Source organism: Eurosta solidaginis, chromosome 3 (genome assembly GCF_040869045.1).
Source record: "Eurosta solidaginis isolate ZX-2024a chromosome 3, ASM4086904v1, whole genome shotgun sequence".
NCBI classification, from domain to species: domain Eukaryota; kingdom Metazoa; phylum Arthropoda; class Insecta; order Diptera; family Tephritidae; genus Eurosta; species Eurosta solidaginis.
Window position 1 is genome coordinate 111,621,359 of NC_090321.1, and position 24,289 is coordinate 111,645,647.

At 40.3% G+C, this 24,289-nt stretch overlaps 1 protein-coding gene and 3 long non-coding RNA genes across 5 annotated transcripts; 3 read left to right on the forward strand and 1 right to left on the reverse strand.

The window, feature by feature from the left end:
• The first annotated feature begins 1,312 nt into the window (after nt 1-1,312).
• LOC137246592 (uncharacterized) lies at nt 1,313-14,866 on the forward strand. The gene is made up of 3 exons (XR_010951584.1): nt 1,313-1,375; nt 13,600-13,780; nt 13,850-14,866. It is a non-coding gene; the product is annotated as an uncharacterized lncRNA (long non-coding RNA).
• On the forward strand, nt 9,683-10,098 carry LOC137246591 (uncharacterized). Its single transcript, XR_010951583.1, has 3 exons — nt 9,683-9,771; nt 9,832-10,027; nt 10,082-10,098. It is a non-coding gene; the product is annotated as an uncharacterized lncRNA (long non-coding RNA).
• LOC137247299 (putative nuclease HARBI1) lies at nt 10,963-12,120 on the reverse strand. The gene is made up of 4 exons (XM_067778378.1): nt 11,776-12,120; nt 11,610-11,713; nt 11,405-11,552; nt 10,963-11,342 (listed from the first exon to the last, which is right to left on the reverse strand). Exons 1-4 carry the CDS (start codon nt 11,918-11,920, stop codon nt 10,963-10,965), a joined length of 777 nt encoding a protein of 258 aa, XP_067634479.1. The 5' UTR covers nt 11,921-12,120.
• A 547-nt stretch (nt 14,867-15,413) lies between the features above and the next one.
• Nucleotides 15,414-23,389, forward strand: LOC137246593 (uncharacterized). 2 transcript variants are annotated; one of them, XR_010951586.1, is made up of 5 exons: nt 15,414-15,743; nt 16,136-16,309; nt 16,382-16,611; nt 21,645-21,825; nt 21,896-23,389. It is a non-coding gene; the product is annotated as an uncharacterized lncRNA (long non-coding RNA). The 2 variants fall into 2 exon arrangements; XR_010951585.1 differs by lacking the exon at nt 15,414-15,743 and having other exon boundaries at nt 15,759-16,309.
• The last annotated feature ends 900 nt before the right edge of the window (nt 23,390-24,289 follow it).

Consider the following 24,289-nt stretch of genomic DNA (forward strand, 5'->3'; position numbering starts at 1 on the left):
GGGTAAAGTTTTACAAGACGGTACACCACCTAATTTAAAAATATCAAATAATAATAAAAACGGAGATCGAGGCGCGCCTTTTGATTCCACGTTTGATAATTTTTGATAAAAATTAGGTCGTGCACCGTCTTTTAATTCGTTACCATATTAGTTGTATAGAATCGACGGGATGGTCTACAAGGTTTCATGTCAACTAAATCGCTCCCGATATGGTCGGGCTAGTACCTTAATGGTTCCCGGAACGGACCCGATCTGCATCCGGAAAAAGACCAACAAAGTCGATAACGGGGAGTGTCCTTATCGCTACAACAACAACAACATTATTTACCTTCTGATTTTCCTTCATACGTATATGCATTTTTAAATAATAAAAAAATGTTATATTATTCTAATAGATAACATCTCCGCCGGGTTGCGATTCAGCTCAGAATATGCCAAAATCAGAGGAAATCTAGGTAATAGTGCAGTTTACGGTACCCACCGAAATTTGGGCCAAAATTTTCGAGTGAGGTATCAGAAGACGCGTATTCACGTCTAGATCAAGAATCCGAAAACAAAAAAAGACCCCGGGTCCCTCCGAAACCAGAGGTGGGATCCATAGTATTCTTGCGCAGAACACCTTTCTGCGTTGGTGGCCTTCGGCCGCGCTTATAAAAAATAACCCTGGGCTACGCCATGCCAAGTCCGGGTGTGTGGTATAGCCGTGGCTACCGCCACGGTGATGCACAATTTTTTTTGTGGGTATAAACACAACAACAACCACATTAAAATCGCCAACAAAATATCCCCGGACAGAGATACAATTATTCTTTTCCGCCTTCGGATTATTGTTCTCGAGATTAATACCCGTCTTTTGATACCTCACTCGAAAATCTTGGCCCAACTTTAGGGTGGGTACCGTAAACTGCACTACTACCGAAATCTACAACTAAATGCAGATTCACGTGTCCTTTGCCAAGGATACAAGGTACTTTACAAGCAACATGCTTTGGAATACGGTACCAAACTGGTTGGATGTATTTCCCTAAAAAAGAGTGGAACTACGCATCTTGGTTTGCCAGTATTTGCTTCGGTAATTTTTATTGATTTGTAGTGATTAAAAATTGCATTAGTAGATAATGTAATGTGAATTAAAATTGAATAGGTAGCCGGAGCAAAAAAGGGGACTGATCGGCATGTCACTGTTATTTATGTGGCGCCACCGGGAGCTGCTGCTGCTATCCCAGAAGCATTAGAAGCAGAAATGGCTTTGATTTTTTGCATCACCAAAGGTGTGCCATAACATGATATGGTTCGCGTTAAGCACTCTCTCTTAAGGCAAAAAAAATCGCGTCTAGTCAGGCCCGATTGTCGAGGAATCATCGCACCAGAAAGGGTAAGTAAATTGGCTACCATATTAAATAATTTGTCATGCTTTTGTTGATAATCAACTGAAGAATGCAAATACGACAGAGTTCGAAGTTCATTTTCCCTGCATCGCAGTTGTCATTACATTGCGTTAAGAGAGGACATCAACACCTTACTACCCACAGCCAGTTAAAATTTTTGTAAATTTTGCTCTTTTCATCACTGTTTCAAAACGTGGAAAGTTATATATCGAGCATTCCATGGAGAATGGTACATTTTAGCAGACTTTCGCATTGCCGGCATTATTAATATTCAATCCCTAGAAGGTTTAATGTAGTCATATCAATAGTTCCCGAGATGGTGGGGCTAGTACCACAATGGTGCTTGTTACCGGAACGTAGATAGATAGATAATTTATTGAGGATTGCACAGTGACTTGCACATCTCCTTCACAGCACCTCATCCTAGCCGACTTCCTTGATGAACCCCAGCAGTGTTCTTTGCTTGAGTGATTAAATGTGATAATGCTCTGGCCATGGTGAGCCCATAAACTTAGCCCTACGTCTTGAAATTGCGCCGCAATATAGAAGGATATGGTCCACCGTCTGCTGATCCATCACAAAATCGGTATGTGTTGTTCGATATTATACCAAGCTTTTGCATATGACTGTTCAGTCTACAGTGTCTTGTAAGAATAGCCGTTAGGGTTCTTAGGTTATCTTTTTGAGAGGCCTTTTAATGCCCTAATTCGAGTTGTGCTGTAACCCCCTAAGAGTTACTTAGATTGACTCAGGCCTGGCATATTGCGCCAGTGTTCTCTCTTTTGCCTCCCTTCTGCTAATAAATGCCCCTGTGGGCCAACTGGCAGGAACGGCTGGGGATCGATGGGTCATGCAGCTGCTGCCTCTCTTTCCGTGTTGTCCGCCTGCTGTTGTTGTAGAAGCAGTGCTTCGCCCCATCCAATAGGTGCGACCGATCACAAATTGTCATCAATGTCCTCTAACGGGAGTCCAAAGAAACTTTCTGTTTCAACAGGGGTGGACCATAATGAGAGGAGTGTTAGAGGCGTTGGTTCCACAATACAGATAAAGAGATGGTTGGTGACATGTGGGGACACATTACAAGCAGGACAGTGTTTTGTATGTCGGGGTTGATTCTGGATAGGTAAGAGTTTAACCTGTTACGTTATCCAGCTCGAAGTTGAGCTAGAGTGACTACTCTCGTTTCCCTAGGGAGAGTGCGTTCCTCCTCTGCTAGTTTTGTTCTTTGAGTGCAGGAATCACCGGCATAGAGGTCCGACGCCTGTTTGTGGAGTTCACTGAAGACATGCTTGTGTTTTTTAGCTTCATACGGCTGTGTTCTCAGGTGCCGTATTTCCTCATAATGTAATGAGGCCGTGAACAACAAGAGCCACAAAAGATTTATAAAAGTTACGAGGACGCTGGATTGTGGAATCTAGCCCAGAGCAACCTGTCCGATGCAACCATCCCTTGCACGTGAAACACTGACAAGAGTATTTATTTTTTTAATTTAATTTATTTATTATTACGGCTGTTTAGGCCTAAAACTTAAACTACTAAGTACAATTCATTGTTATAATCACTTATTTCTATTGAATATGCTGTTGGAATGCCATGTGATTCCGATCAGCATATTTACTAGCGTGACAAAGGGACGAGTCTGGGAGCCACTCATTACGACGTTTCCAATCCTCCAGTGCTCCCAGCTTGAGGCAACAAAATTTGGAACTTATATTTTTCAATTATATGTGTATTTTAAGCTGTCGGAATGTATTAATCTCCGATCAATGCAGCTAAACATGTCTTTGGATGTTGGAAATTGAAAATAACCCCTCAACTTTGTTTATTAAAGACGCTGTCGGAATGCATGAAGATTCCGATTAGCACAGTTCAACATATAATGGGAGGTTGAAAAGGACGTGTTTCCAATCCCCCCTGCTGCAACTTTTAGTTGGCCTTATTTTCGTTATTTTTGTTACACATTATATAATTTTATTGTTATATTAATGCTGTCGAAATGCGAATGATTCCGATCAGCAACAGTAAATACCAGCTGAAAATACCGAATTCCAGCGAAATTAGTTGTTGGAACTGTCTGGAGTTACAGGTGGCCACCGATTTTCTTTTCCTTAGGGCCGGATGCATTGTATTTTGCTGCTACCAATATTACCATTCCCTTTTCGCGCTCCAGCATAGGTATATCATGTAAAAAAATAAAAGAAAACAAAACTTTATCTTATTGGAAGGGTTTTACAATGCTCCAATAAACTTTTTTTAAAAGTATTGAAGTTATTACTACTTTTTATGTGATTAGGAAGTTCATTGAAATATTTCAGGCCCTTATATATATGACCGTCCTAAAAAGATTCTTTTCCGACAAACGCAGCAAACCCATTTCTCAGTACTGGGGTCAGGAGAAGGACCCGGATTGGGGTCGATACCTTCCCGGAAGAGGAGAGTATGGCGCAGACCCGCTGCAAGGATCTGCTGGGAGGTTGACAATTTGTGGGAGAGACGCAACAAATGAAACATTGAGTCCGGCTGCTCATTGCCCCCCACTCCCCTGTGGCCTAGGACCAAGGCCAACAGTACTACGTTGTGTGCTCGTAATTGATTCAGCTTTTCTACGCACTGAAGGACCAGTGCTGACTTTATTTCGAACGCCACAAATGCCTTTAGTGGAACCTGACTGCCTGACTGAGTATGGCAATTGTTTCATTGGGGTATCAGCGCTGAAGGTTCAGCTTAGCGCAGTAACTTATGGCGAATACTTCCGCTCGAAAATGCTCGGATGTGCTTTTAGAGTTACTGATATTTTGGTTCTGGGTCCGAAAACTCTGGCTCCAATCCCCTCTGGCGTCTTCGAGCCATCTATGTACCATACGATCTTGAGCAGACTAGTAATACATTGCACCCGCCTATACCTATACAGCCATACCAAGAGACGGAGCAACCCATTACATATTGGCACAACCGGAGCACTGCTGGACATCCATCCTATAAGAAAGCTATGCATTCAAAAGTGTTTGTACCAGTGGCTGGTGCACACCGAACTGAACCAATGTATGATATATTGAGGCCTGCACAAATACCAAGCTATGTTTATGTAAATAATATTACTGCTAATGTCAATTTGCACGGTTGAGCACATACAGTACCTACGTTTATACAAGGTGGAACACCACACTACCTACATGGCGATGTAGCCACCGATCAGGTTGTTGTAAGAGATTAATTAAAATATGTTATTCATAAACACTGATTCTTATATTTTCATTATCATTAAACTGTAGACTAGACCCATGACGGGTATTCTTACTGGACACTGCTTTCTGGCGTCACATGCCTTTAAATTAGGCTTGGTCAGTGATAGCAGATGTAGGAAGTGTGGGTTGGAGGAGGCAACGATCGATTACGTTCTGTGCTCGTGCCCTGCGCTTGCCAGGCTAAGACTCCAGCTGACAGCTGTCAGATCTAGAAGCAGCAAGTGGCTTAAGTTCTAGGAAGCCGCTAACCCGCTGGAGCCATGAGAAGCGTGAGTGCACTTTGGGTGTCCCAAGACAAGTTCCGTACCTGCTCCGAATAATTTGTAGCTATCTAAGCGACAAAGTACTCCCTTTTGATACAGATGAGGGACTAAGAAAGCACAACACCACGGGCGGTGTCCCTCAGGGATCTGTTCTAGGGCCAACTGTTTGGAATGCGATGTATGGCGGGGTGCTACAAATCGATCTTCCCGGAGGCACTGAAATTGTCGGCTATGCAGATGATATTGTCGTAGTAGCAGTGGCCAAGAAACTTGATCTGCTCCAAGCACTATGTAATGACGCCGTGGGAAGAATAAAGGAATGGTTGACGAACACGGGGCTGGAGATGGCTAGCAATAAGACAGAAGTGGTTCTGATGAGCTCAAAGCGGACTGTGGATGAGTTGGTCCTAACCATAGGAGATTATCAAATAAATTCAAAGCCCTCCTTGAAATATCTAAGAGTAATCATTGACTCAAAACTAACTTTTAGGGAGCACTTCAGGGCGGTGTGGGCAAAGTTTCTAGAGTTAGTGGAACCCTAACGCGAATAATGCCCAACATCGGCGGCCCAAGCGAAGCTACCCGTCAGCTATTATCCAACGTAACCAGCTCTATAATATTATATGCAGCACCAATATGGCACAGATCTAAAATGGTCCACCAAAAAGATATATTAGCAGCCTACCGCATTACTGCTATACGAATATCATGTGCTGTCCCGACGACGCGATCCATGTTTTATCCAGGAAAATCCCAGTAGATCTACTCTCAAGTGAAATGGCCGATCTGTATGCCATTGGATTCAGCCGACCATCTGAAGATGCTAAGAAAAGCGCAAGGTCACGAACAATAGTTAGGTGGCAAGAACGGTGGGAAGATTCGAGAAAAGAGCGCTGGACCTTCATGCTAGTCCGGAATATAGCGGAATGGTATGAGCGAAAACACGGCAAACTAAATTACCATCTCACTCAGATATTGAGCGGGCACGGTGGCTTCAAGGAATATCTACATAAACGTGGGATAGAGGAGGATCCTTTCTATCCAAGCTGTCCGTCCGAATTGGAAAGCGCAGAACATGTAATATTTCACTGCCCTCGTTTTCACGGCGAAAGACTGTCTGTAAACAGAGTTTTTGGAGAGGAACCTTCCATTAGGAATTTAGTTCCACGAATTTGCGGACAAATAGATTGTTGGGTTGCTGTGAGCCAGATGGCCTTTATAGTAATGACGAAATTGACAAGTTCCGTCGTGCCTGGTGTTGTTGGGTGAGCGGCCAGACAGCAGGGTGCAACAAATGCACCTTTCATGGGAAAATAAGATGTAGCAAACGAGTATATTGTAACGAATTTTACTTGCAAATCCTCTTATTTGCAATCCTCTGCTAAGTTCGAATCACTAAACTGCTGAATAAATAACTCCAATATTGAATAATGTAAAAATGGCCTTTATTAAAGTACTTCACAATGACACTTATACTTTGCTACCCGCTGGCTTAATAACCAAACTGATTGATAACTCAAATTGAACTCTACTATTGGCCGCCAGATCGCGTGCTTAATCAATAACTGATTGATTGCTCAACTCAAACTGAATTACTTCTTACTCGCCTGCCCCGCTTTTATAGTTTACGCTGCATACTTCTAGGCTCTTCCACTTCCAGAACTTACCAACTATATTCGTGTGTGTATAGTTCTCATATAGTTTCTACTTGTTTACAATTGTCTACTTTTTAGCGCTTCTCAGATGTACATATATGAGTTTGTAGTTTACAGTCTCCCGCACACACATAAGCGTATAAGTAAATTCATCTGTGTGTGACATCTCATCTCTCGATGGCTTGTATGTAAATGTTGCTCGTCGGAATGTGTACATATGTGTAGACGCAATTATTGATTCGTTTATGTAGATACATAATGATTGAATTATTGATGTGAATTCACGTCACTGCTTAGCATCGGCCTGGAAATGGCAGCACTGCTTAGTTTTGCTAATATTCGTAACACTGCCCTCCACCTAAGTCTGATCGTCCCGATCAGACAAATCTCCCAATCTAAACGCCGCTAGCATCTCCAAATGTACCACCCTTCTAATCCGTGGTTTCCCAGTGGTTTTTATGCGGTAGATGGTATCACTGATCTTCTTCACAACTTTGTACGGGCCTTCCCAACTGCACCGAAATTGGGCTGGAACACCTTTCCGCCGGTGAGTGTTGTTTAACAGTACCAAATCTCTATTCCGGAAACCTTCCGAATTATTTTCCCTGTCGTACCTGCGTTCCATCTTACTACTCATTATTCTGGATCGTTCTCTCGCACTCTGTTGCCTGGCCAATGAAGAACTACTTTGTAGAGCTTGTTCTTGACGGATTGGCTTCACATACTCAGTATCGTTCCGACGTTTCCCAACAAAAGTGCGCGCTGGCTTGAAACCATCCTTGCATTCTTTCTGAAAAATTCTTTCAGTTATTTTAGTGCGTCCATTAGGGTTTGTTGATGCCGGTCTTTTCCTCGGAGGTACTTTTAATTTCGCTTTATTTGGCACATTCGATCCATCAACCTTTGCTCGATCTACTTTCCTTGACTTTCGTGGTCTCTGTCGAATCTCCTCCACCAGCACTCGCTTTCTGCTGAACCCTTTTTCCAAACTGAAGTTAAGTGGCACATCTTGGTTCTCATAATGCATCACCCTTCTCTGCATATCGAGCTTGCTGTCATGGTCAACCAAGAAATCCACTCCCAATATAACTTCATCAACGATCTCCGCCACAACGAATTTGTGTAGAACCATGACCTTCCCAATCAATACTTCACATATCACTTCTCCCTGAACTTGGTTATACTCGCCAGTGACCGTACGCAACTTTGCTCCAGGTAACGGTTTTACTCTCCTGTTGACCAAGTCATATCGGATCAAGGAATGAGATGCGCCCGTATCTACAGTCAGTACTCGTTCTTTGCCATCCACATTCCCTCTGACGGAAATACTGCTCGATTTTCTACCAATTTGCGACACAGATATCACATGGCATTCAATAGCTGGATCTAGCTCTCTGCCTCTTACTCGCTCTTGCTCATCTCCTCTAGCTTTGCGTTTATGGCCACCCACATTGTTGGAACTATTAGGACCAAGATCGCAATGACGTGCAATGTGACCTGGGTTGCCGCACTTGAAACATTTAATAACTCTGGCATTCTTCTGTTGAGATTCCTTCAGTGCTTCCAAAATTGTTTCTACCCACTCTGGCCTTTCTACTTCCACACGGCGTGCTTTGTACGCTGGCTTACTCAAAAGTGAGGCTGTTTCCTGAGTCGGTGCATGCGATACCGTTTCAGCAAACGTTAGTTTTGGATTCGCATATGTAGCCCGCTTCGTTTCAACATCTCGTATGCCATTTATGAAGCTCTGGATTTTTACCCTTTCAGTGTATTCCACGGGTGCGTCTGCATTTGCAAGATGAGCGAATCTTTCAATATCTGAAGCAAACTCCTGCAATGTCTCATTTGCTTTTTGGTAGCGGTTTTGCAACTCAATTTGGAATATCTGTTTCCTATGCTCGCTTCCGTAACGTCTCTCTAAAGCGCTCATCAATGTTTCGTAGTGGTTGCGCTCGTACTCTGGGATGGTCTGTAAGATTTCCGCGGCAGGCCCTTTCAGTGCCACGAACAGAGCTGCAACTTTATATTCAGCATTCCATTGGTTCACTGCTGCGGTCTTCTCAAACTGTAGCTTAAAGACCTGAAAAGGAACAGAACCGTCAAAGGATGGTGTCTTTACCTTTGGATTACTCGCTGAAACAGCTGGGCGGTTTAGTTGTAACTGCTCCATACGACCTTTTAACGCTTCTATTTCGGCATCAATTTTGTCCTCGAGTTGTAAAATTTTTGTATCCTGCTCTTCCATTTTCACAAAGAGCTGCGATGATACCTGTTCCGAAATTTGTGCCGACATTTCAGATATACGTGCCTCTTGCGCTTCCAGTTGAGATGCCAAATATGTCTTCTGTTCTTCCAATTGTGATGTTATACGGGTTTCCTGCGATTCCAGTTGGGATACCATATACGTCTTCTGTTCTTCAAGTTGTGAAGAAATTTGTGTTTCCTGTGCTTCAATCTTCGATGTTATTCGGTTCTCCTGCTCTTCCATCTTGGATGTTATACGGTTCTCCTGCGAATCCATATATGTTTGCTGTTCTGCCAGTTGAGATGACACTGTCGATGTTTGAGCAGATATTGCAGCTAAAATCATGTTCAAGTCTGTACTGGTAACCGTCTGCGATGTTTCGTTTTTCTCTTCAATTTTTGTTGTCTCCTCACCATCAAAATGAAAGACATGCTCTTTCACATCAATTCCTTCTGCTTCCATTGCCTCTCGTAGCCGTGCCTGAAGTTCAAGTTTAACGCCGCTTGTATTCAATCCACGGCTCTCCAACTCCTTCTTCAGTTGCTGGATCTTCAATTCACTGAACTTTGCCATTTCCTTGTTGTCCTCTGGAATTTATTCAACAATTCCTCTTCTGACACCAATTGTAACGAATTTTACTTGCAAATCCTCTTATTTGCAATCCTCTGCTAAGTTCGAATCACTAAACTGCTGGGCCCGAATCGCCACATACGTGATCGTATAACTCGTCACGTAAAAACTTGTTTTTTGGATTATGACATACGTGATCGTACGATCCGTCACGTAAAATGTCACTTTTTGGGATTACTACATACGTGAACGTACTTTGTGGATCGTAAATCGGTATCGCGACAACCGTGAACGAGAGACAATTGCACTCGATCATTCGTATTGTTATTCGATTACAAACCGGCAACCGAAAGCGAGTACAAATATATAAATATACAAAAATTTAATACAAATATAAGAGAAAATGTAAGTTATTTCTCAAAATATGTGTTTATATTATTGTTGGACTATATTTTATTATTTAAGGACGAATTTTAACAAGCTAAACCCAAACCAAAAGGAGTGCATGGCGCAATTTATGGCGGAACACCCGAACTTGGCGAAAAACAAATTTCCCAATTCCGCACAAGGTAGAGCAACGTCCAACAGACTGTGGGAGGAGCTTTCCAAGCGTTTAAATGCTGACGGGCCACCAGTAAAAGACGCCAAAATGTGGAGGAAGGTATATATATATATATAAAGTGCAACCAAGATACTTACAAATGTTTGCTCGTAGGTTTTCGCAGATCAAAACTATCAGGCGAAGAAGAAGCTTTCCCACAACAAATTGTCCAAAAGACAAACTGGAGGAGGTCCTTATAATGAAATTCCCATCAGTGCAACTGAGGAATTGATTATAGAGGCAGCCGGACTTACGGTCGCAGTGGACGGGAATAGTACCGTTCGCACTTTTGGCAATTCACCCGCTCATAGAAGCAGCACCGAAAATAGTGATAGTGAGAGCAACAGTGATAGTGGAACAAGCAGCGCATCAGCCAGCGCTTTACCTGGTCCATCTAGGTCGGTTACTACCCTTACACCGCGCGTAACCTCTCGGTGCAATACTCCACGGCGAGTAAGTAAGAGTGCCGAAAAATTGTCCCTGCTCCAACAAAATCTGAGTAGAGTGTCTGATTTTCAGCGCGATTTGGGGGAGAAGATTGACCGATTGGTGCAGGTGCAGGAGAGGTTGTTGCAAGTGCATGAAAGGATGCTGACCATTAAGGAGGAGAAGCATAAACTGCATCAAGAATCACATGCACTTGATTTACAAATCAAAAATTTAGAATTAGAGTCTCTAGCAATAAGTGTAAATAGAAAAAGAAGAAATTAAAATTTTATGTTAGCTTTAACAAGTTTGTATCTGAATTTTTTTAATTTTTTGATTTTAAGCAATTAAACGAATAGTCATTTCATTTATTTTATTTCTAATTTTAACATACATACTTAGCACTTAGTAAAAACAAAGTTTGTACCTGAATTTTTTTAATTTTTGTGATTTTAGCAATTAAGCGAATAGTGATTTCATTTATCTCTAATTTTAACATACATACTTAGCACTTAGTAGAAACAATTAAATGAATTCATTTGCTTTTACAAATCGTTTTTTCTTAATTTTTACGTGGAATTAATTAGAGAGTGTTTTATTTGGTCTCTTATTGTTTGACCAATTGTGGTAAGATGGTTGGCTTCGCCTGGGTCATCATCGCTGATTTGGTCTGATTCATATCTTCGTACGTTGTAATCAATTTTGAACTGTATGCAGACATTATGTAAAGCTGCACACACATTGGCAAATCGTGCCACTTTTGTAGGATGGTATCTACCCCTATTGCCATACCCTAATATTCTCCAACGTCCTTTAAAAATACCAATGGTACGTTCGATGATACATCTTGCTTTTGAGTGTACATCATTAAATGCGGATTCACTGGAGCCATCGGCGGGGTTTCGGTAAGGCGTTATGCACCACGGCTCTAGTGGATAGCCAGAATCACCTGTTGAAATGAAAATTGTCATTACAATAGTAATATTAACCAAAAAGCAAACACTGTCGTACCTAAAAGCCACGCATTGCTCCGCCTATTAATTTCAAACCTCTCTTGCAATACTCGTCGTTGATCTGAATGCCTCCAAACGAAGGAATCATGAGCCGCACCACCGTACTGACAGTTGATTGCCAAAATTTTATAGGTGTGATCGCACATCTGCCAAAATATTTATATAGTTAGTACAAAGAATAAAGAAAATGAGCAACAACTCACTATCATTGCGTTGATACTATGGTATCCTTTCCTATTAAAGTACATATGCTCATCCACAGATGGTCTTTGCAAGCCGATGTGTGTGCCATCAATGCAACCGATGACTGTAAAAGTAGATATTCAATTAAAAAACTTATTTAATAAATGTAATTGAACGTTTGCCTACCTCCAGGTATTTTGTATTTATCCATAAACCATTGCTTGCATTCCGAAGTTTCGTTTAAATGAAATTGTATATTTTGTGGACACAACTTGTTCTCCATTTCGAGAATAACGTGGGATGTTATCTTTGACACAGTGCTCTGGCACATTCCAACCAAATAATCACTGCCGACACAATGCTGATACCCGCCACTTCCTAGAAGAGAAAGTGTGGCAGCTAGTTGTAGAACTGGAGGCACCGCTTTTGCATCCGACTGCTTCAAATTTAAGGCATGAAGTACAAACTGGAAAGCCTCTTTAGATAATCTAAATCGTTTCAAGAATCTGCAGAACACACATTTTTGTATACTTGTAAAACTTTATTTGCCACATACTTACGTAGTTTGTGGTAAAGCTAAAGGATCACTTTTATCTCTAAGTAGCCTCCGTGCTACTGTTTCATCTTCCTCACTATCGCTTGAACTTATATAGAAAAGTAAGTGCACATCCATTTTGAAATTTCGTTTGTTTATTAAAATTTTTAAATATTTTGACATTTCCACATCTATTGTGACATAAAAATAAAATCCACAGTGATGTGGACCTTAAAATCTATTGTGAACTAAGAATGAATTACGATACGATAGCTTTCGTATGTGGTAATGCCAATCGACCCATACGTCTGACGTATCACGTAATTGTCTTTCGTATAGTTTTCGATCCGTGATCGTATGTGGCGATTCGGGCCCTGAATAAATAACTCCAATATTGAATAATGTAAAAATGGCCTTTATTAAAGTACTTCACAATGACACTTATACTTTGCTACTCGCTGGCTTAATAACCAAACTGATTGATAACTCAAATTGAACTCTACTATTGGCCGCCAGATCGCGTGCTTAATCAATAACTGATTGATTGCTCAACTCAAACTGAATTACTTCTTACTCGCCTGCCCCGCTTTTATAGTTTACGCTGCATACTTCTAGGCTCTTCCACTTCCAGAACTTACCAACTATATTCGTGTGTGCATAGTTCTCATATAGTTTCTACTTGTTTACAATTGTCTACTTTTTAGCGCTTCTCAGATATACATATGTGAGTTTGTAGTTTACAGTCTCCCGCACACACATAAGCGTTAAGTAAATTCATCTGTGTGTGACATCTCATCTCTCGATGCCTTGTATGTAAATGTTGCTCGTCGGAATGTGTACATATGTGTAGACGCAATTATTGATTCGTTTATGTAGATACATAATGATTGAATTATTGATGTGAATTCACGTCACTGCTTACCATCGGCCTGTAAATGGCAGCACTCCTTAGTTTTGCTAATATTCGTAACAATATTCTGTATCATATGATCAACTTGGAGACAACCAAACGCTTATTTTCCTGTCCAAAACAGAACTGGTGCACGGCACTGCTGCTAAGGAAGGATAGGGTTAGTCGGGGAAAGCAATTTTAGCATTAATTGGCCTTTTCAATTTGAACATCCATTCAAGAAATTCGCATAATAGATTAAACAGTCATCTGTATTTATTTGTTATTGTAGCACGTCTAATTAATTTACTTTGTAACATCAATCAATTGTCCCTTGTTACAATTTTATGTTCTCTATGAATGCAACAGCAAAGTATCTTTGGGTACCCCTGCCAACGGAAGATGCATAGGCATGGTGGAGGTTCATTTGAAGTTACTTTACCAGGTCCTGATTCTAGTTATCTGAAATTTCTCTTGTGCCTTTGGAAAAGAGCTAGGTGTGGAGCCCTATTTATGGAAAACTTTTCGGCTTATATTAAAAACTTTTAATATATTCTTACTGATATGAGTTTCTTTTTCATTCTAGGTAATTTGATTTTGACGATGTGAGGATAGAAATATCCCAAATATTCCAGCTGTGGCTGTAAGAACATACATTTGCTCAAATTAGAAGAAAACTGCACGGTTGAGCACATCCAGTACCTACGTTTATACAAGGAGGAACACCACACTACTTTCACGGGGATGTAGCCACCGATCACGTTGTTGTAAGAGCTTATTTTAAATATGTATTCATAAACACTGATTCTAATATTTTGTTTTGGTTTTTACTATAGAGTCAACCTGTTATATAAGCGATGTCAGCTATGCCTGTAACTTAAGCGCCTTCAGATGTAATAGTTACCGCGGACGCGGTCACAGGAGTAGTTCACTACGTGGGGATTACACTAATCAAGGACTTTCAATATCGGAAGGTTTTACAGCACCATAACAACACCAACAATATGTGCAATCACCCGAATAAATTGTACAACAAACGTTAACACCACATCATCAGCCAGCAACAACAACAACAATCGCAACAAGTTGACGCTTCTAAACAATTAATGACTAGTGAACCACCAACATATCCGCAATATGCGCAAGCATCAACACCAACATATGTCGCCTACTTTGCAACACGGTGAAGATGGCCAAGGCCATTCTGATTCTAATACTGATAAAGGCGAACCATTGGCAAATTTAAAAACTCAAACAGACCACAAAAAATGTAGATGATGGTATTAATTCTAGTACGGATAGTAAAGAATTTAAACCTAGGAAAAAAGCTAAACTTGATAAAAACTTAACCGAAGATGACAATGTTTCTATTTCTAATACTAAGGAAGATGAACCTTTGATAAATATGAAGCTTAAAACAGAGTTATCAAAAAATTACGATGATGATAATGATGTTGATGCAAATTCCAATGTTGAAAATTATGAAAATTATGAAACAGAATATGAAAATAGTATGTGTGTGGATTATAACCTGAAGCAAAACTGTCATATCCGGTACGACCAGAATTAGATGTTAAGAAAAGAGCCTACATAAAGAGGCTCAGTATATTTATGGAAAATTTTTCATGAGACAATGCCCAATGTATGTATTTCAATTAAATTCACCACATTGTTGGAAAAAGCATCTAAACTTTATGCAACGTGTAGAGAAACCAGAACATTTACAATTTAAATATAACGAACGTGGTGCAAAATGTAAATTTTGTGATATTCAAGCAGCTACACCAAGCTTCAAAAAATTATTGGACCATGAGATTTCTCATATGCCTAATAGTTATTATTTAAAATGTAAATTATGCGATAGGAAGACGAAAATACATTCAAGTATGAATTTTCATTTACGTGTACAACACGCTGAAACAATTGATGTAACAACGAAAAGTTTAGAATTCACTGTTTGTCCATATTGTAATCACAATGGTACGCAAACACTTAATACAGGAACATGAGAAATTAGTGGATGAAAGAACTTCTTTTCTATGTTTAGAATGTGGTGAACAATTTAGAACAAATACAAGTTTACGTGTACATGTTTATGAAAAGTTTGCTCATTGTACACCACAAGATTTGAACGGAAAGATCTTGAGGGTATGGTTACACCTATGTGGCATCTACAAGCTATTTATAATGACTAGTATGGAATGAATCCGGATATGGAAGAAAACGGAGGTGACGAAATGAATCACCATGCTTCTTTGGATTCTGGTGATACTCCTGACATGCTTCCTAATTTCGCTACGTCTGATGTTAATATACCTACCAAACTAATATGACTCTGCAATCAGGAGCAACACTACCAGCGCAGGAAAAATAAGAACCCTACAAGACGGAGGTAACCAGTTCACCCACACATTCAAAGCTTTTTTCGCTCTCCACTAACACATCGACGTTTCATGCTGTCATCGAAATGACAGTTCATTAATTATTCCGGAAAACATTGAAACGCAAAAAAAATATAAATTGTTTACAACGAAAAATATCTTGTGCTTTTAGTTGTGACATGTGACGGAAATTAAAAATTTTGTTGCAGAGAACACCTTTTTGCGTTGGCGACCTTCGCCCAAAATAACATTAAGTTAATTTGAGTTGTGACATGTGACGGAAATTAAGAATATTGCTGCAGAGACCATCTTTTTGCGTTGGCGGCCTTCGCCCAAAATAATTTTAAGGGTAAAGTTTTACAAGACGGTACACCACCTAATTTAAAAATATCAAATAATATTAAAAACGGAGCTCGAGGCGCGGCTTTTGATTCCACGTTTGATAATTTTTGATAAAAATTGGGTGGTGCACCGTCTTTTAAATCGTTACCATATTAAGTTGTATAGAATCGACGGGATGGCCTACAAGGTTTTATGTCAACTAAATCGCTCCCGATATGGTCGGGCTAGTACCTTAATGGTTCCCGGAACGTACCCGATCAGCATCTGGCAAAGGACCAACAAACTCGATAACGGGGAGTGTCCTTATCGCTACAACAACAACATTATTTACTTTCTGATTTTTATTCATACGTATGTGCATTTTTAAATAATAAAAAAAATGTTATATTATTCTAATAGATAGCATCTCCGCCGGGTTGCGATTCAGCTCAGAATATGCCAAAATCAGAGGAAATCTACAAAAATAAGGTACTTTACAAGCAACATGCTTTGGAATACGGTACCAAACTGGTTGGATGTATTTCCCTAAAAAAGGGTGGAACTACGCATCTTGGTTTGCCAGTATTTGCTTCGGTAATTTATATTGATTTGTAGTGATTAAAAATTGCAATAGTAGATAATGAATAGTGAATTAAAATTGAATAGGTAGCCGGAGCAAAAAAGGCAACTGATCGGCATGCAACTGTTATTTATGTGGTGCCACCGGGAGCTGCTGCTGCTATCCTAGAAGCATTAGAAGCAGAAATGTCTTTGATTTTTTGCATCACCAAAGTTGTGCCATAACATGATAGGGTTCGCGTTAAGCACGCTCTCTTAAGGCACAAAAATCGCGTCTAGTCAGGCCCGATTGTCCAGGAATCATCGCACCAGAAAGGGTAAATAAATTGGCTACCATATTAAATATATAAGCAACATGTATGAATTTTTTAGTGATAATTTGTCATGCTTTTGTTGATAATCAACTGAAGAATGCAAATACGACAGAGTTCGAAGTTCATGTGAAAACCAATTAATTTTTTTAATTAGCATTTGGAGAGAAAAATACATATGTATGTATGCATAGAACTGCATAGAAGGGGAGGAAAAATTAATTATTATCAGTAGATTTGCAAGATTTTTGTCATTTTCCCTGCATCGCAGTTGTCATTACATTGCGTTAAGAGAGGACATCAACACCTTACTACCCACAGCCAGTTAAAATTATTGTAAATTTTGCTCTTTTCATCACTGTTTCAAAACGTGGAAAGTTATATATCGAGCATTCCATGGAGAATGGTGCATTTTAGCAGACTTTCGCATTGCCGGCATTATTAAGATTCAATCCCTAGAAGGTTTAATGTAGTCATATCAATAGTTCCCGAGATGGTGGGGCTAGTACCACAATGGTGCTTGTTACCGGAACGTAGATAGATAGATCATTTATTGAGGATTGCACAGTGACTTGCACATCTCCTTCACAGCACCTCATCCTAGCCGACTTCCTTGATGAACCCCAGCAGTGTTCTTTGCTTGAGGGATTAAATGTGGGAATGCTCTGGCCATGGTGAGCCCATAAACTTAGCCCTACGTCTTGAAATTGCGCCGCAATCTAGAAGGATATGGTCCACCGTCTGCTGATCCATCACAAAATCGGTATGTGTTGTTCGATACTATACCCAGCTTTTGCATGTGACTGTTCAGTCTACAGTGTCTTGTAAGAATAGCCGTTGGGGTTCTTAGGTTATCTTTTTGAGAGGCCTATTAATGCCCTATATCGAGTTGTGCTGTAACCCCCTAACAGTAACTTGGATTGACTCAGGCCTGGCATATTGCGCCAGTGTTCTCTCTTTTCCCTCCCTTCTGCTAATAAATGCCCCTGTGGGCCAACTGGCAGGAACGGCTCGGGATCGATGGGTCATGCAGTTGCTGCCTCTCTTTCCGTGTTGTCCGCCTGCTGTTGTTGTAGTAGCAGTGCTTCGCCCCATCCAATAGGTGCGACCGATCACAAATTGTCATCAATGTCCTCTCACGGGAGTCCAAAGAAACTTTCTGTTTCAACAGGGGTGGGCCATAATGAGAGGAGTGTTAGAGGCGTTGGTTGCACAATACAGTTAAAGAGATGGTTGGTGACATGTGGGGACACATTACAAGCAGGACAATGTTTTGTATGTCGGGGTTGATTCTGGATAGGTAAGAGTTTAACCTGTTACGTTATCCAGCTCGAAGTTGAGCTAGAGTGACTACTCTCGTTTCCCTAGGGAGAGTGCGTTCCTCCTCTGCTACTTTTGTTCTTTGAGTACAGGAATCAGCGGCATAGAGGTCCGACGCCTGTTTGTGGAGTTCACTGAAGACATGCTTGTGTTTTTTAGCTGCATACGGCTGTGTTCTCAGGTGCCGTATTTCCTCATAATGTCATGAGGCCGTGAACAACAAGAGCCACAAAAGATTTATAAAAGTTACGGGGACGCTGGATTTTGGAATCTAGCCCAGAGCAACCTGTCCGATGCAACCATCCCTTTCACGTGAAACACTGACAAGAGTATTTATTTTTTTAATTTAATTTATTTATTCTTACGGCTGTTTAGGCCCAAAACATAAACTACTAAGTACAATTCATTGTTATAATCACTTATTTCTATTGAATATGCTGTTGGAATGCCATGTGATTCCGATCAGCATATTTACTAGCGTGACAGAGGGACGAGTCTGGGAGCCACTCATTAAAGGAAGGTTGGAAAGGACGCGTTTCCAATCCTCCAGTGATCCCAGCTTAAGGCAACAAAATTTGGAACTTATATTTTTCAATTATATGTGTATTTTAAGCTTTCGGAATGTATTAGTCTCCGATCAATGCAGCTAAACATGTCTTTGGATGTTGGAAATTGAAAATAACGTGTATCCAATCACCCCTCAACTTTGTTTAGTAAAGACGCTGTCGGAATGCATGAAGATTCCGATTAGCACAGCTCAACATATAATGGGAGGTTGAAAAGGACGTGTTTCCAATCCCCCTTGCTCCAACTTTTATTTGGCCTTATTTTCGTTATTTTTGTTACACAATATATAATTTTATTGTTATATTTATGCTGTCGGAATGCGAATGATTCCGATCAGCAACAGTAAATACCAGCTGGAAATACCGAATTCCAGCGAAATTAGTTGTTGGAACTGTCTGGAGTTACAGGTGGCTACCGATTTTCTTTCCCTTAGGGCCGGATGCATTGTATTTTGCTGCTACCATTATTACCATTCCCTTTTCGCGCTCCAGTATCGGTATATCATGTAAAAAAATAAAAGAAAAAAAAAAACTATCTTATTGGAAGGGCTTTACAATGCTCCAATAAACTTTTTTTAAAAGTATTGAAGTTATTACTACTTTTTATGTGATTAGGAAGTTCATTGAAATATTTCAGGCCCTTATATATATGACCGTCCTAAAAAGATTCTTTTCCGGCAAACGCAGCAAACCCATTTCTCAGTACTGGGGTCAGGAGAAGGACCCGGATTGGGGTCGATACCTTCCCGGAAGAGGAGAGTATGGCGCAGATCCGCTGCAAGGATCTGCTGGGGGTTGACAATTTGTGGGAGAGACGCAACAAATTAAACATGGAGTCCGCCTGCTCATTGCCTTCCACTCCCCTGTGGCCTAGGACCCACGCCAACAGTACTACGTTGTGTGCTCCTAATTGATTCAGCTTTTCTACGCACTAAAGGACAAGTGCTGACTTTATTTCGAACGCCGCAAGTGCCTTTAGTGGAACCTGACTGCCTGACTGAGTATGGCAATTGTTTCATTGGGGTATCAGCGCTGAAGGTTCAGCTTAGCGCACTAACTTATGGCGAATACTTCCGCTCGAAAATGCTCGGATGTGTTTTTAGAGTTACTGATATTTTGGTTCTGGGTCCGAAAACTCTGGCTCCAATCCCCTCTGGCGTCTTCGAGCCATCTATGTACCTTCCGATCTTGAGCCTAGTAATACATTGCACCCGCCTATACCTATACAGCCGTACCAAGAGACGGAGCAGCCCATTACATATTGGCACAACCGGAGCACTGCTGGACATCCATCCTATATGAAAGCTATGCATTCAAAAGTGTTTGTACCAGTGGCTGGTGCACACCGAACTGGACCAATGTATGCTATATTGAGGCCTGCACAAATACCAAGCTATGTTTATGTAAATAATGTTACTGCTAATGTCAATTTGCACGGTTGAGCACATACAGTACCTACGTTTATACAAGGTGGAACACCACACTACCTACATGGCGATGTAGCCACCGATCAGGTTGTTGTAAGAGATTAATTAAAATATGTTATTCATAAACACTGATTCTTATATTTTTATTATCATTAAACTGTAGACTAGACTCATGACGGGTATTCTTACTGGACACTGCCTTCTGGCGTCACATGCCTTTAAATTAGGCTTGGTCAGTGATAGCAGATGTAGGAAGTGCGAGTTGGAGGAGGAAACGATCGATTTCATTCTGTGCTCGTGCCCTGCGCTTGCCGGGCTAAGACTCCAGCTGACAGATGTCAGATCTAGAAGCAGCAAGTGGCTTAAGTTCTAGGAAGCCGCTAACCCGCTGGCGCCATGAGAAGCGTGAGTGCACTTTGGGTGTCCCAAGACAAGTTCCGTACCTGCTCCGAATAATTTGATAGATAGATAGATTAGATAGGGATCTGTTCTAGGTCCAACTCTTTGGAATGCGGTGTATGGCGGGGTGCTACAAATCGACCTTCCCGTAGGCACGGAAATTGTCGGCTATGCAGATGATATTGCCGTAGTAGCAGTCGCCAAGAAACTTGATCTGCTCAAAGCATTATGTAATGGCGCCGTGGGAAGAATAAACGAATGGTTGAACACGGGGCTGGAGATGGCTAGCAATAAGACAGAAGTGGTTCTGATGAGCTCAAAGCGGACTGTGGATGAGTTGGTCCTAACCATAGGAGATTTTCAAATAAATTCAAAGCCCTCCTTGAAATATCTAGGAGTAGGAACCCTAACGCGAATAATGCCCAATATCGGCGGCCCAAGCGAAGCTACCCGTCAGCCATTATCCAACGTAACCAGCTCTATAATATTATATGCAGCACCAGTATGGCACAGATCTAAAATGGTCCACCAAAAAGATATACTAGCAGCCTACCGCATTACTGCTATACGAATAGCATGTGCTGTTCCGACGACGCGATCCATGTTTTATCCAGGAAAATCCCAGTAGATCTACTCTCAGGTGAAATGGCCGATCTGTATGGCATTGGATTCAGCCGACCATCTGAAGATGCTAAGAAAAGCGCAAGGTCACGAACAATAGTTAGGTGGCAAGAACGGCGGGAAGATTCGAGAAAAGAGCGCTGAACCTTCATGCTAGTCCGGAATATAGCGGAATGGTACGAGCGAAAACACGGCAAACTAAATTACCATCTCACACAGATATTGAGCGGGCACGGTGGCTTGAAGGAATATATACATAAGCGTGGGATAGAGGAGGATCCTTTCTGTCCAAGCTGTCCGTCCGAATTGGAAAGCGCAGAACATGTAATATTTCACTGCCCTCGTTTTCACGGCGAGAGACTGTCTGTAAACAGAGTTTTTGGAGAGGAACCTTCCATTAGGAATTTAGTTCCACGAATTTGCGGACAAATAGATTGTTGGATTGCTGTGAGCAAGATGGCCTTTATAGTAATGACGAAATTGATGATGCATGCCGAAAGGGAGCGTAGAGAAATGCGCATACGAAGTACTGGCGACTAAATCGCCTTTGAAGTTACTTTACCAGGTCCTGATTCTAGTTATCTGAAATTTCTCTTGTGCCTTTGGAAAAGAGCTATGTGTGGAGCCCTATTTATGGAACACTTTTCGGCTTATATTAAAAACTTTTAATCTATTCTTACTGTTATGAGTTTCTTTTTCATTCTAGGTAATTTGATTTTGACGATGTGAGGATAGAAATATCCCAAGTATTCCAGCTGTGGCTGTAAGAACATACATTTGCTCAAATTAGAAGAAAACTGCACGGTTGAGCACATCCAGTATCTACGTTTATACAAGGAGGAACACCACACTACTTTCACGGGGATGTAGCCACCGATCACGTTGTTGTAAGAGCTTATTTTAAATATGTTATTCATAAACACTGATTCTAATATTTTGTTTTGGTTTTTACTTTAGAGTCAACCTGTTATATAAGCGATGTCAGCTATGCCTGTAACTTAAGCGCCTTCAGATGTAATAGTTACCGCGGACGCGGTCACAGGAGTAGTTCACTACGTGGGGATTACACTAATCAAGGACTTTCAATATCGGAAGGTTTTCCAGCACTACAACACGCCAACAATATGTGCAATCACCCGAATAAATTGTACAACAAACGTTAACACCACATCATCAGCCAGCAACAACAACAACAAACGCAACAAGTTGAAACTTCTAAACAATTAATGACTAGTGAACCACCAACATATCCGCAATATGCGCAAGCATCAACACCAACATGTGTCGCCTACTTTGCAACACGGTGAAGATGGCCAAGGCCATTCTGATTCTAATACTGATAAAGGCGAACCATTGGCAAATTTAAAAACTCAAACAGACCACGAAAAATGTTGATGATGGTATTAATTCTAGTACGGATAGTAAAGAATTTAAACCTAGGAAAAAAGCTAAACTTGATAAAAACTTAACCGAAGATGACAATGTTTCTAATTCTAATACAAAGGAAGATGAACCTTTGATAAATATGAAGCTTAAAACAGAGTTATCAAAAAATGACGATGATGATAATGATGTTGATGCAAAGTCCAATGTTAAAAATTATGAAACAGAATCTGAAAATAGTATGAGTGTGGATTATAACCTGAAGCAAAACTGTCATATCCGGTACGACCAGAATTAGATGTTAAGAAAAGAGCCTACATAAAGAGGCTCAGTATATTTATGGAAAATTTATCATGAGACAATGCCCAATGTATGTATTTCAATTAAATTCAGCACATTGTTGGAAAAAGCATATAAACTTTATGCATCGTGTAGAGAAACCAGAACATTTACAATTTAAATATAAGGAACGTGGTGCAAAATGTCAATTTTGTGATATTCAAGCAGCTACACCAAGCTTCAACAAATTATTGGACCATGAGATTTCTCATATGCCTAATAGTCATTATTTAAAATGTTAATTATGCGATTGGAAGACGAAAATACATTCAAGTATGAATTTTCATTTACGTGTACAACACGCTGAAACAATTGATGTAACAACGAAAAGTTTAGAATTGAATGTTTGTCCATATTGTAATCACAATGGTATTTACGCAAACACTTAATACATCTTTTCTATGTTTAGAATGTGGTGAATAATTTAGAACAAATACAAGTTTACGTGTACAGCACAAGATTTGAACGGAAATATCTTGAGGGTATGGTTACACCTATGTGGCATCTACAAGCTATTTATAATGACTAGTATGGAATGAATCCGGATATGGAAGAAAACGGAGGTGACGAAATGAATCACCATGCTTCTTTGGATTCTGGTGATACTCCTGACATGCTTCCTAATTTCCCTACCTCTGATGTTACTATACCTACCAAACTAATATGACTGCAAACTGATGAGCAACACTACCAGCGCAGGAAAAATAAGAATAGACGTTAATGTATTTATATTGTTTATAAATATAAAAATTCACATATGTAAAGTTCGCTAGAGTAATAAGGCAATAATTTAAATTGTAAAAAAACATTGTATATATAAATAATTTATAATTAAATATTATCTGAACATAAAGGACGCGTTTCATTCATAGAAAAAGCGATTTGACAGAAGGTAACCGATACGGGTAACCGATATGACAGTTACCCGTGTTGTTGTTGTTGCATATGTTTTGGTTAGCGATAACGAAAACATAAGTGATGAAGTAACTTAAAAATGTAAATAACATCGAGCGAGAAGGAATGTCGAAAACACAATAGGTAAGAGCGAGAAAGCGAGTCACACGTACACTATTTTGAGAGAGCGCATGCGTTACCTTTTTCACGACAGCAATGTAAAAGTCATTAAGACGATAATTGGTGAACAAGTTATTAGTGACGTTTAAGTAATCGATTAGGGAACGGGTACCTGTCTTGTAGGGAACTTCAAAACAAGGTTTCGGAAAGGGAACGACTATGAATAGACGTTAATGTATTTATATAGTTTATAAATATAAAAATTCATATATGTAAAGTTCACTAGAGTAATAAGGGAATAATTTAAATTGTAAAAAAACATTGTATATATGAATAATTTATAATTAAATAATATCTGAACATAAAGGACGCGTTTCATTCATAGAAAAAGCGATTTGACAGAAGGTAACCGATACGGGTAACCGATAGGCCAGTTACCCGTGTTGTTGTTGTTGCATATGTTTTGGTTAGCGATAACGAAAACATACCTAATGAAGTAACTTAAAAATGTAAATAACATCGAGCGAGAAGGAATGTCGAAAACACAATAGGTAAGAGCGAGAAAGCGAGTCACACGTACACTATTTTGAGAGAGCGCATGAGTTACCTTTTTCC

Excerpts from the sequence above, each read along its gene's own strand:
- LOC137247299 (XM_067778378.1), bottom strand. The coding sequence starts at position 11,920 with ATGTGCCAGAGCACTGTGTCAAAGATAACATCCCACGTTATTCTCGAA. Across the intron at positions 11,714-11,775 it reads TAAATACAAAATACCTGGAG|TCATCGGTTGCATTGATGGC; the intron begins GTAGGCAAACGT and ends CTACTTTTACAG. Across the intron at positions 11,343-11,404 it reads GAGCAATGCGTGGCTTTTAG|GTGATTCTGGCTATCCACTA; the intron begins GTACGACAGTGT and ends TCATTTCAACAG.